The sequence below is a fragment of the Hippoglossus hippoglossus genome, chromosome 4, assembly GCF_009819705.1.
Source record: "Hippoglossus hippoglossus isolate fHipHip1 chromosome 4, fHipHip1.pri, whole genome shotgun sequence".
In the NCBI taxonomy this organism is placed as follows: domain Eukaryota; kingdom Metazoa; phylum Chordata; class Actinopteri; order Pleuronectiformes; family Pleuronectidae; genus Hippoglossus; species Hippoglossus hippoglossus.
In genome coordinates this window covers 19188057-19201573 of record NC_047154.1, presented here as the reverse complement: position 1 = coordinate 19201573, position 13517 = coordinate 19188057, and the positions used below count along the sequence as shown (strand labels likewise).

The window sequence follows — 13517 nt, the reverse complement described above, 5'->3', positions numbered from 1 at the left end:
GCCACATGCAGATAGCAAAGGATTTTCAAAAATGTTAGTTTGCTCAAAAATATGAAATATGGGACAGTTCATGATAATATTCATACATTTTTTATTTAGTATACATACACACACATATATATATATATATATATATATATATATATATATATATATATATATATATATATAGACAAACTTTCATATAACCAGCAATCTTAACATTAACATTTTCTCTCCTAATATTGCTCCAGGTGCATATTCCACAAAATTGGGCAGTGAAAACTCGACAAAAATACTAAATTTGCCTTTCTCCCACGGCTGCAGTGGAATTTCTATCAATCCATAAAAGAAATGCTTGTCCATGCATTGAACACAGAGGAGTGGAGTCTGTATATGATATAGAATTACAGACACAAAACAAAACTGGAAATGAGCTGTGAACCTACTTTGAAATCACTCAATAGGGGTCACCACCAGTCCCAAACATGTGGATGTCCCTGGTGCTAAATGGGCAATAAATCAATGAGTTTACAATTATCCCACGTTATATTTTCTTCTACAAAATGTATGGCCTCACCACAGGGGGTAGGAGCCTTTTTCCTATCAAGGGCCAGTGTCATTCACATAATGTCCTCCATGGGCCATAGTGAATTATTAAACACATATTTTGTACTTGTTTTTGTGACATCATGCAAAATGGCAGAAAACAGTCTGAATCTTTTTCTGCGAGGCAAGTAAGACGATCACATCTGCACTCACAACTTAAAAACTGATGATGGAAGCAAAGTGTGAACACGTACATTACCACCAATAAATTAAACCTCTTACTCCCCCGGTGATTTCTTTGTGTGTTCACAATTCAGATTGGGGTCGTGTATTCTGTGCCACATAAGATAAATCTGAAAAGGCAGGAATCTGTGCACCAATAAAATCTCTTTGTAAAAGCAAGGATCGCTATCATCTAGCTGTTTGGAGGGAATGTACATTCCTAAACTCTTCACGCCTATATGGGAAAAAACATCAAGTCTTGCGTAATCCAGACACATCCCCATATAAGCATCATCAATAGGAATAAGGACAACGAACGTGGACATTTTGTATATGACCATAGCTGTATAGCCAGACAGGAGGAAGCCTCCACCACTACAGTAAGGGGGATAATAATTCCTCTGCAGGATCTGAACTGGTACATAGTACTTGCTGTCTACACTTCGATCTAGCTTTGTGTCCTTTACCAAAAAACCAGTAAAGAGGTGCTTGCGTCCATTATTGTCCCTGGGACCTTGGAGATACTCAACCATGTTGTCTGTGTTGGCAAAAACATCATCATCACCATTTAGCAAGAAGCGAGCTTTTGGACAGTTTCTTTCCATCCACTCTAGGAAGAGTACCTGCTTTAAGGTGAGGTTGTAGAACGTGTCTCTAAAGTCCCATTGAAGAATGTCATTGTGCTCATTTTGTTCCAGTTCAAGAAGTCTGTTCTGTCTCCCTCTTTCAAAACCAGAACCCGTCACTCCTGAGATGAAGATCCTCCGGATCTGCACACCGTTGTGCAACCTCTCTTGAGCCCAGGTTTTGCGCAGTACCTCTCGACGTTCGTAGTTCACAGGGGAGCTTTTAATGACCAGGAGAAGGAAGACTTCTGCAGATTTATTAGCTCCTCCGCATTTGTCAGGAACGTCCAGTATCATGGGAAAATGTCGACAGTGGCGATAGTAGAGAAAGTCTTGAATAAGAAGAGGAAGAGAGCTGAAGTTTTCAACTTTGGCAGCAGAAGTGTTCCGTTCGCATTTCGGCCAGGAGTATACATACTTGTTTGTGGCTGGTTTTCTTACTTCACTGTCCTCCTCGCTCACCTTTCTGTCGAGGCTGATGGTTACTTGATAGTTAAAATCTTTACAGAGTTGAAGGAACAACAGACCAAGAGATACCGCCAGCAATAATGTTCTTACTCTGATGTTTGTCATCCTTGAAACTCTGCAGTGACAAAACAAAAGGGTTCTCATTAAAATATCTCAGTCAACACTGTTTATGTCAGATAAAATGGTCTGTAATGAACAAATAAAGGTCATAATAAAGGTTTATTTCTTCACAAGAATCAGTGCTGTATTGCTTTTCAAAGCCATCTTTCAGATTTTGCTGTGTAGGCCATGTTTATTTAGCCACCCAGCAGTTAAAGAGCAAATCTATCATTCATTTTGAGTCATCCATTATTCACGCCGTCTTTTAGCTCTGCTTTTGATCCCAACCGATTTCTGAGAGAAATATCTCCCCTTTGTTAGCCTGCACATCAAGAACGTTGTCTGTGTGTACTTAAGTAACAACATACAAGGCAGAGAGAGGCTAATTATATGAAGCTTGTGGTAGTGCCAACATAAACTCTCTCTGAGGCCTTGCTCTGAACAGCAAGCAGAGAGAGAGCAGAAGGAGCTTCAGGGGTACGGTGGTTTGCAAAGTTAAATGCTGTACTTTTACATGGGGTGGGGGTTGCAACAAGTCAAATGTTGTCATGTCACCTCGCTATCATCAGTTAAATAAATTATTTAATGACAAAGTACATTAGGGGAAACTCAACGTGACTTTACATTTTTACACAATTACCCTATAATTATGGAAATGAGCAAAACCTGACACTAACCCCACCCTGTTATGAGCATGAAGAAAACATGCAGCAAACCCCACAACTAATGTACAATATATTTTAAGCCATTGCTGGGATCTGATTTGTTGTCACCCTCCACCACATGTTAAAATACAGAATTTGCTAAACAGCTCATTTCTGCTCTCTCATGTGTGATCCACTACATTTCTCACAACCTTATCCCTTATCACAAAATAAATTTTAATTAAAGTATCTCAACTTTCATTTGGTGCTTGTCTGACACTAAAGGAATTTTTTTTTTCTAAGAAATGTATGACTGTGTAGCTATTTCCAGAGAACTACTGAGTTTTGTTGCTTATAAATGTACTACTTTAATGTCATAAAATACTCGGTCTTTGGGGGGGGGGGGGTAGTTCAACTTTAATGGTTTTCAGATTGATGTACAATAAAATGGACTTAATGTTAAGTAAATAGCAACCTAGCTTGTTTTGCCACATTCCATTATACCTCGGGGAATAACCGAGGAATGACCTCAAACCCGAATAACCAGAGTTGGTAGCTACTGCAGCGTTGTCCAGTGAGCCATTGAATTCCACACATACCAACACTAAAGTAAAACGTGCACAGACAATATTTGCATAAAAATGTGAGTGCGACACATTTAATGACAGAAGTGCTAATAAACAGCTTTTCACCAGTGTTGATATATTGGATTTCGAAGTCGGGGTTCGTGAGGTTCCTCCGACCTTCGGAGTCAAAACTCCGGTTCAATCTACTACTTTTCTCACAACATTACCCCCCCTCTTTACACAAACGAAATTTACACAAAAGTATTTCAACTTGCGTTAAATATATGTTAGTCTGACACTAAAGAAAATAAATAACCGTGAGCTAAGTAGCTAGCCGGAGAAGTCCCCTGATGGCACCGAGCTACCTGGCGTCATGATGGACGCTCAGTGTTTAACGTCGCCGGTGGTGAGATGATAAAAGTCTCTGAAGTACAAGAGACGTCAGACAGTGAAGTTCTCTGCTTACCTGTCTCACGCTGCGTCCTCAGCTCTCTGTGTCTCTGTCTCTGTCCGTCCGGCCGCTTTATTGCACGGAGCGACCACCGTGACGTCACCCGTCGGTTCTCAAACGTCAGGAGAGGGAGGGGCTTGAAACGTGACGACACGACGCGCGGCCACCTGCAGCCTGACGCCCCGCCCTCCTGACTGCTCCATCCTGTTGGAATGGGTGACGCAAGTAGAGGAATGTAGTACTTAAAAACAGCGGATGCTGTGGGAGACATCGTCAGACTTGGGGTTGACAACTGCTCATGTAACTCTGATAGTGTTTGTATATTGTTCCACCTTCTGGTCTCTGATGCATCAAGTCTACATTAAAATATTCTGCATAAGACATCAGCTGCTGCCCGAGTTCTCCTTTCACCAGCTTCCAGAAAACGTCCATAACAATGACGACACAGTAAACGCCACAACTGAGTATTGGGGGCTACTCGCAAGGGAACACTATCGAAGGTTTCGAGAACACAGTCAGGATAAAGTCAGGGTGTTACCAGAATAAACCTAAGCTTAAACTATTTATAATTTCCATTTTAATTATACTTTTTATGCTCAGTAAACTCAAATGAATTATGTACATTCAGATCTATATTATGGTTTCGTTGTACGTACTTAGAATAAGTATGCAGGTTGGCAAGGAGGTTCCAGTGATCAGGATTATTGGGCAACAGGTGGATGTAGGAACAGGATGAAAGTCAGAGGACCTCTGGTTGGTGAGAAGAATATATCAGGAGACACAGTGGTCAATATAAACAGGGTTCAGACTGGAGTCGGACAGGTTTTTTTTTTTACATTCACAAATCCATGATGTGTAAGCTGTGATGATAATTTGACTGTCCGTCAATGAGACCACGGGGGAGATGATTGTAGAAATGACTAACAATGGAAGCATCAGTTTTTCTCAAAATAAGGACCGTGTGTGACACCTGCAAAAAATACTAGTTTTCCTTATTTCTCCACGTTTATTTATTTACAGACAATCTTTAACACTGTTGTCCCATCTTTCACGCTCAGCAAAATCACATTTCAGATTCTACTCGTTGTACCACCAGGTGTACCGTTTGATGAAGGAGTGCTGGGCGTACAACTTCGACGAGCGGGCAATGTTTCTACAGCCTGGGAAACCAGATTGAAACGATCATGCAGGATGACAGAGAGAACCCTAAAGGCTGAGAAGGAGCTGCTTCGCACCTCACAGCAATGCTCAGTATGAAATGACAAAGTGTCCTTCACTGTTGTGGAAATTCAGTTCAAATATTGAGTCTTCGATAGGCTACTTCCGTAACTCTCAGGTAAAGCTCTTTCAATGCAACATTTCCTCGTCCGTTAAGAAACAAGCTGTTCAGGAAAAGGCATCATAAATTCCAAACTGTTGCAAAGTAGGTACAGTTGTTTGTTATGGTCTGTTGTTGAGATGCTGAGCAAGACAGGTTTGACCAGTCACTCCTCTGCCTCTTGACCGACACATCAGCAAAGTAAAAGTTACAACTTATTATGCTACATTTCATCATATTTTCTTACGATTGAGTTAATAAAAATATCCCCACAATGCCAGATGCAGATTTCTTCATCTGACTCAAAACTAATCTTGAACCACGAATCATATTTACCTGGATCTCTCACATCAGGATTATGCCAATATAAAATGTGAATCATAGGGTTACACTGGCAAACATTTGTATTAAAGACAAGATGTATGACTTTCTTATGCAGCTGTGGCCAATGTTTCATTCTTACCTAAGTGAAGAACATTTCATTTATTTTAGTAGTGTCTCTAAGGCTGTAGTTCAGGTTAGGTTCATACATCATAGAGCTGGAGGGAGATAAAATCTTTGAGGGATTGAATATTCATATTGGAAAAGTCCTGCTGTGACCAGACACATCCCCATTGTTGTGGACATTTGTAACACGTCAATAGGAAGCATGGTAAAAGCACTGGGACATTTTGTATGTGACCAAAGCTGTATGATTAGACAGGTGGATGCACCCGCCCATAGGGGGCAGTATGAACCTTTCTTGGATGCTAAATATCTTTAGTGAAGAAAAGGAGGTAGAGCACTCCCATCATGCATTGAGCACCCACCCCCTCATGTATTTTTTTTAAATCACAGAGATATTTCCAAAATGCATTATGAACTATGCTATGGTTCATTTCCTGACTTCTTCGTGACATCACTTCTCATATGATATCATTTGATGGGATTAATTTCATGATCAATGTAAAGTTATCTTAGAAAACATTTTTTTCTAAACTGTATTTTTGTTGACTTCTAACTAATCTAGAGATACCGTCTCAAATAATGATTACACCAAGTTTGGTGAAAATCTGTCCTACACTGGGTAACAGTTCTATCAACCAGCTGTAGAAAAGACAAAATGATTTATGTGAATTTTTATTTTTTTTAAGAATTGTGATTGTAAATTCTAGACAGTCTCCCAGTTCTGCGTTGGAGCATCAGTGATGTACCAATACATTGAAAAACAGTCAACTTTTAGAGGATTTTAGACAGACATGTGCATTTTGTGCCACGTTCAGATAGCAAAGGATTTTCAAAAATGTTAGTTGCTCAAAAAACTAAATCAAAGTTTAATATGGGACAGTTTCATAATATTCATACACACTTTTATTTAGTGTATATATATATATATATATGACAATATAAATCGACAAACTGTCCTTTACCCAGCAATCTTAACATTTTCTCTCCCAATATTGCTCCAGGTGCATATTCCACAAAATTGGGCAGTGAAAACCAGACAAAATACTAAATTTGCCTTTCTCCCACGGCTGCAGTGGAATTTCTATCAATCCATAAAAGAAATGCTTGTCCATGCATTGAACACAGAGGAGTGGAGTCTGTATATGATATAGAATTACAGACACAAAAGAAAACTGTGTGGAAATGAGCTGTGAACCTACTTTGAAATCACTCAATAGGGGGCACCACCAGTCCCAAACATGTGGATGTCCCTGGTGCTAAATGGGCAATAAATCAATGAGTTTACAATTATCCCACGTTATATTTTCTTCTACAAAATGTATGGCCTCACCACAGGGGATAGGAGCCTTTTTCCTATCAAGGGCCAGTGTCATTCACATAATGTCCTCCATGGGCCATAGTGAATTATTAAACACATATTTTGTACTTGTTTTTGTGACATCATGCAAAATGGCAGAAAACAGTCTGAATCTTTTTTCTGGCGAGGCAAGTAAGACGATCACAATCTGCACCCACAACTTAAATAACTGAGATGGAAGCAAAGTGTGAACACGTACATTACCACCAATAAACTTCTTACTTCTCCAGTGATTACTGTGTTTTTCACACCTCAGATTGGGGTCGTGTATTCTGTGCCACATAAGATAAATCTGGAAAGGCAGGAATCTGTGAGACAATAAAATCTCTTTGTAAAAGCAAAGGATCGCGTTCATCTAGCTGTTTGGAGGGAATGTACATTCCTAAACTCTTCAACGCCTATATGGAAAAAACATCAAGTCTTGCGTAATACAGACACATCCCCATATAAGCATCATCAATAGGATAAGACAACGAACGTGGACATTTTGTATATGACCATAGCTGTATAGCAGACAGGAGGAAGCCCCCACCACTACAGTAAGGGGATAATAATTCCTCTGCAGGATCTGAACTGGTACATAGTACTTGCTGTCTACCCTTCGATCTAGCTTTGTGTCATTTACTAGCAACCCAGTAATATGTGCTTGCTGCCATTATTGTCCCTGAGGCCTTGGAGATACTCAACCATGTTGTCTGTGTTGGCAAAAACATCATCATCACCATTTAGCAAGAAGCGAGCTTTTGGACAGTTTCTTTCCATCCACTCTAGGAAGAGTACCTGCTTTAAGGTGAGGTTGTAGAAACGTGTCTCTAAAGTCCCATTGAAGAATGTCATTGTACTCATTTTGTTCAGTTCAAGAAGTCTGTTCTTTCTCTCTCTTTCAAAACCAGAACCTGTCGCTCCTGAGATGAAGATCCTCCGGATCTGCACACCGTTGTGCAACCTCTCTTGAGCCCAGGTTTTGCGCAAGTACCTCTCTGCGTTCGTAGTTCATAGGGGAGCTTTTAATGACCAGGAGAAGGAAGACGTCTGCAGATTCATCAGCTCCTCCACATTTGTCAGGAACGTCCAGTAGCATGGGAAAATGTCGACAGTGGCGATAGTAGAAAAAGTTTTGAATAAGAAGAGGAAGAGAGCTGAAGTTTTCAACTTTGGCAGCAGAAGTGTTTCCGTTCGCATTTCGGCCAGGAGTATACATACTGTTTGTGGCTGGTTTTCTTACTTCACTGTCCTCCTCGCTCACCTTTCTGTCGAGGCTGATGGTTACTTGATAGTTAAAATCTTTACAGAGTTGAAGGAACAACAGACCAAGAGATACCGCCAGCAATAATGTTCTTACTCTGATGTTTGTCATCCTTGAAACTCTGCAGTGACAAAACAAAAGGGTTCTTATTAAATATCTCAGTCAACACTGTTTATGTCAGATAAAATGGTCTGTAATGAACAAATAAAGGTCATAATAAAGGTTTATTTCTTCACAAGAATCAGTGCTGTATTGATTTTCAAAGCCAGCTTTCAGATTTTGCTGTGTAGGCCATGTTTATTTAGCCACCCAGCAGTTACAGAGCAAATCTATCATTCATTTTGAGTCAGCCATTATTCACGCCGTCTTTTAGCTCTGCTTTTGATCCCAACCGATTTCTGAGATATATACACTACCGTTTCAAAAGTTTGGGGTCACTTAGAAATGTCCTTATTTTTCAAAGAAAAGCACTGTTTTTTTCAATGAAGATATCATTAAATTAATCAGAATACACTCTATACATTGTAATGTGGTAAATGACTATTCTAGGTGGAAACGTCTGGTTTTTTAATGAAATATCTACATAGGTGTCATAGAGGCCCATTTCCAGCAACTATCACTCCCAGTGTTCTAATGGTACATTGTGTTTGCTAATCGCCTTAGAAGCCTAATGGATGATTAGGAAAACCCCTTGAAAACCCTTGTGCAATTATGTTAGCACAGCTGAAAACTGTTTTTGCTGGTGAGAGAAGCTATAAAAACTGGCCTTCCTTTGAGCTAGTTGGAGTATCTGGAGCATCACATTTGTGGGTTCGATTATACTCTCAAAATGGCCAGAAAAAAGAAGAACTTTCATCTGAAACTCGCCAGTCTGTTCTTGTTCTTAGAAATGAAGGCTATTCCATGCGAGAAATTGCGAAGAAACTGAAAATTTCCTACAACGGTGTGTACTACTCCCTTCAGAGAACAGCACAAACGGGCTCTAACCAGAGTAGAAAGAGAAGTGGGAGGCCCCGGTGCACAACTCAGGCAAGAAGACAAGTATATTAAAGTCTCTAGTTTGAGAAATAGACGCCTCACAGGTCCTCAACTGGCAGCTCTTTAAATGGTACCCGCAAAAACGCCAGTGTCAACGTCTACAGTGAAGAGGCGACTCCGGGATGCTGGCCTTCTAGGCAGAGTGGCAAAGAAAAGCCATATCTGAGACTGGCCAATAAAAAGAAAAAGATTGATATGGGCAAAAGAACACAGACATTGGACAGAGGAAGATTGGAAAAAAGTGTTATGGACAGACGAATCAAAGTTTGAGGTGTTTGGATCACACAGAAGAACATTTGTGAGACGCAGAACAGGTGAAAAGATGCTGGAAGAGTGCCTGACGCCATCTGTCAAGCATGGTGGAGGTCATGTGATGGTCTGGGGCTGCTTTGGTGCTGGTAAAGTGGGAGATTTGTACAAGGTAAAAGGGATTTTAAATAAGGAAGGCTATCACTCCATTTTGCAACGCCATGCCATACCCTTTGGACAGCGCTTGATTGGAGCCAATTTCCTCCTATAACAGGACAATGACCCAAAGCACACCTCCAAATTATGCAAGAACTATTTAGGGAAGAAGCAGGCAGCTGGTATGCTGTCTGTAATGGAGTGGCCAGCGCAGTCACCAGATCTCAACCCCATTGAGCTGTTGTGGGAGCAGCTTGACCGTATGGTGCGCAAGAGTGCCCATCAAGCCAATCCAACTTGTGGGAGGTGCTTCAGGAAGCGTGGGGTGAAATTTCTACAGATTACCTCAACAAATTAACAGCTAGAATGCCAAAGGTCTGCAATGCTGTAATTGCTGCAAATGGAGGCATTCTTTGACGAAAGCAAAGTTTGAAGAACAAAATTAATATTTCAAATAAAATCATTATTTCTAACCTTGTCAATGTCTTGACTATATTTTCTATTCATTTTGCAACTCATTTGATAAATAAAAGTGTGAGTTTTCATGGAAAACACAAAATTGTCTGGGTGACCCCAAACTTTTGAACGGTAGTGTATATATATATATATATATATATTATGACATTGTGGAAAACTACTAAACTATACTGTTTAGTTTTTTTTATTCAGCCTGTCAATAGTCTTAACATTACAGTTTTTCAATTAATGTTGGGGCCTACAATGAGTATTTGACTTTAATGATTTCAAGTCTAACATCACATGTACAATATATTTTAAGCCATGATGGAATCTGATTTGTTGTCACCCTCCACACATGTTAAAATACCGAAATTGCTAAACAGCTCCTGCCTGCTCTCTTATGCGCGATCCTTTACGTTTTAACGCATTCCATTATACCTCTTGGCTTAACCGAGGAATATGACATCAAAATCAAATAACTGAGTTGGTAGCGTTGCAGTTACACAGGAACGTTAGCTAGTGAGTCATTGTTAGCAAAAGTAGTTCATAATAACGCATTGCGTGGCATTTCACGCATACTAACACCGCAGTAAAACGTGCACAGACAATATTTGCACAGAACTGTGCTAATAAACAGCTTTTCACCAGTGTTGATATATTGATTTCGAAGTCGGGGTTCGTGAGGTTCCTCCGACCTTCGGAGTCAAAACTCCGGTTCAATCTACTACTTTTCTCAAAACATTACCCCCCCTCTTTACACAAACTAAATTTACACAAAAGTATTTCAACTTGCGTTAAATATATGTTAGTCTGACACTAAAGAAAATAAATACCGTGAGCTAAGTAGCTAGCCGGAGAAGTCCCCTGATGGCACCGAGCTACCTGGCGTCATGATGGACGCTCAGTGTTTAACGTCGCCGTGGTGAGATGATAAAAGTCTCTGAAGTACAAGAGACGTCAGACAGTGACGTTCTCTGCTTACCTGTCTCACGCTGCGGCCTCAGCTCTCTGTGTCTCTGTCTCTGTCCGTCCGGCCGCTTTATTGCACGGAGCGACCACCGTGACGTCACCCGCCGTTTCTCGAACGCAGTTGCGACGTCACGAAAGGGAGGGGCTTGAAACGTGACGACACGACGCGCGACCACCTGCAGCCTGACGCCCCGCCCTCCTGACTGCTCCGTCAAGTAGCCACAGTCAGAGTGCATCGTTTGAGCAGGGACGCTGGAGGTCACAGTTGTTGATGTCATGACTGTTGAGGACTTTTGACCAATCCTGACTAAGGCCACACACACACACACTCCCTTCTGTCTCCAAGCAGTGACCAAGGTCAGGTCAAAGATAAGAGGACCAACCAACAGTGCTTTGCAGTGTCTACGCTCATGGACTTTCATGTCTAACTCAGATGCCCCACACAGAGAGGGCACCCACTTCAACTCTTTTGCGTATTTCACCAGTTGCAAGATGTAAGGTACAACACGATTTAGGAATGCATACTTTAGGGTTAACCAGCCAATAGGATGCCAACACCTACATGTAACATAGAGAGTTACAGCAACTCTAGCCCTTCATGGATGTGCTGTTGGAATGCAAGTAGAGGAAGATATATGCGGATGCTGTGGGAGCCACAACTGAGTATTGGGGCTACTCACAGCGGAACACTAACGGAGGTTTCGAGAAATAAGTCGTAATATTACAAGGATAAGTCAGGGCGTCAGGGTGTTTCATTGATAGCTGATGGAAATTACATAACATAAATTGCATAAACCCACCGCTACCATCACTGTTTTAATACAATGACAGTTTTGGTAACTTTTGACTAGGACACAAAAAAACCTACAATATAAACCCCTGTATAATAGTACCACGCATGGCAGCTTTATTCCTGAACCCTGAGTTATTTTACTCTGTAAGAAGTTATTTTTAACATGTATTTACAACAATATTTAACATTTGCGTTGACATAATTTGGTCGAGGCACGGTGGTACGAGTGGTTGTTAGGCTCCTACCCAATCAGTTAAGTTACACTTTACACCCATGACTAAGTCGACTTGTATAATAGATGTTGCAAAGACCTTTGAGGAACTTTGATAAAAGTAGTGAGTTATCTCGCTCCGCCATACTTCGACTAAACTCTACTGTGGAAATTCTAGTGATGACGTTAGAAGTAGAACAGAGCTCGACTTTTTCATGTGACAACAGAGGCACGTGCCAATCAATCAATGTTTAATTAAATACTGAATTGCATATGCGAGCCAACCAAAACCTGTTTAATGCAAAAGAGAAGCCGAGGTAATTGACTAACATGGAGTGTTGTTGTTCATCTGGATATTTCCTGTGTACTTCCCTCTAGAATAGCATTGATAGCTAGCATGGCACGTTAGCTTGAAAGCCAGCTATCCCGAGCATGAAACCGTGATTGTTGTCATTATGACAGTCGTGCCAGAGTCAAGCATGAAGCGAGTGTTTGGGGTGAATATAGGATAGAGAGCGAGTCGTCCACTAACTAGAAGACCGGTGGTTCAATCCCAGGCTCTTCTGGTCTGCATGTTCTTGGGCAACACACTAAACCCTTGATTGCCCCTGACGCCTGTGCTGTTGGTGTGTGAACGATGGATGATAGAAAAAGTGCTTTGATAATAGGACTTTACTCTCAAAAGTATTTTATACCAGTGTTGTCAAATATTTCATCTGGAGCATCCTGTATGATCTGAGGATTAGAAGCTATCACTTGAGATGTTCAATTGAACTTCATCCGTCTTCTAGAGATTCTTGGCTTCATCCATTCATCCATATATACTACTGTATATAACACTTATGCTTTTGAGGGTGGCGGGGGGAGCTGGAACCAAACCCAGCTGACATTGGGCAAGAGACGGGGTACACCCTGGACAGGTCCTTCTTGGGTTTATGCAACAATTATGTTACTTCGTTCTCACAGTACAAACCTCCAAGCTATGCTATACTCCCTTCAGGTTTAATTCGTGACATTACTTTCACTTCTTCATAGTCTGCTGAGGATCTTAAGCTGAGTTTTACTTGAGACTAATTCCCAGTCAGCTCTGAGCCAACAGTATGTGCATCACAGTGGAACTTGAAATACAGCATTGTCTATATAAAAAATATCTACCGGTTTTGTGCCCAGATTTCTAAATTATCTAGAGTTAAAACTGTAGTGACATGTTAAGCATGAGGAGGTTGCAGAAGAGTGGATTGTAACTATTTCTCTAGAAGGGCCCTCAGTAGAGCCGTACAGCAGTCCCCTTATAAAACCACATTTAAATTCACTATATCAAGAAATTTATTTGGATCTGCACCACATTAAACAACACTCATAAACATCATTGCACAATCAGATTGTTTCATCGAGATTCATGAGTTATTCTCTGAGAAATCAAGGAAAACGTTGAAAAACTCTTCATCTCACAACTTTAAGAAAGTGAGAAACAATTCTGGATCCACCCCCTGATTTAAAACCGATAGCAACATTTAATGGGTTCTTCACTGGCACATGTCCCATCCTTCTACCAACAGATATACAGTAGGGGCGGCTGTGCCTCAGGAAGTAAGCCACAGATGTCCACAAACCAGAAGGAGTTTGATTCCAGTGTGCTGACAGTTTGTTGTTGTAAGATACTGAACCCC

The 13517-nt window shown here is 40.8% G+C and overlaps 1 protein-coding gene and 1 pseudogene across 1 annotated transcript; both read right to left on the bottom strand.

Annotated features, from left to right (window-relative positions):
- Positions 1 to 806: 806 nt before the first annotated feature.
- On the bottom strand, positions 807 to 13097 carry LOC117760577 (N-acetyllactosaminide beta-1,3-N-acetylglucosaminyltransferase 3-like). The gene is made up of 2 exons (XM_034583698.1): positions 13093 to 13097; positions 807 to 2450 (listed from the first exon to the last, which is right to left on the bottom strand). The coding sequence occupies exon 2, from the start codon at positions 1986 to 1988 to the stop codon at positions 807 to 809; it is 1182 nt and encodes a 393-aa protein (XP_034439589.1). The 5' UTR covers positions 1989 to 2450; positions 13093 to 13097.
- Positions 7183 to 11079, bottom strand: LOC117760576 (annotated as a pseudogene).
- Positions 13098 to 13517: the final 420 nt, after the last annotated feature.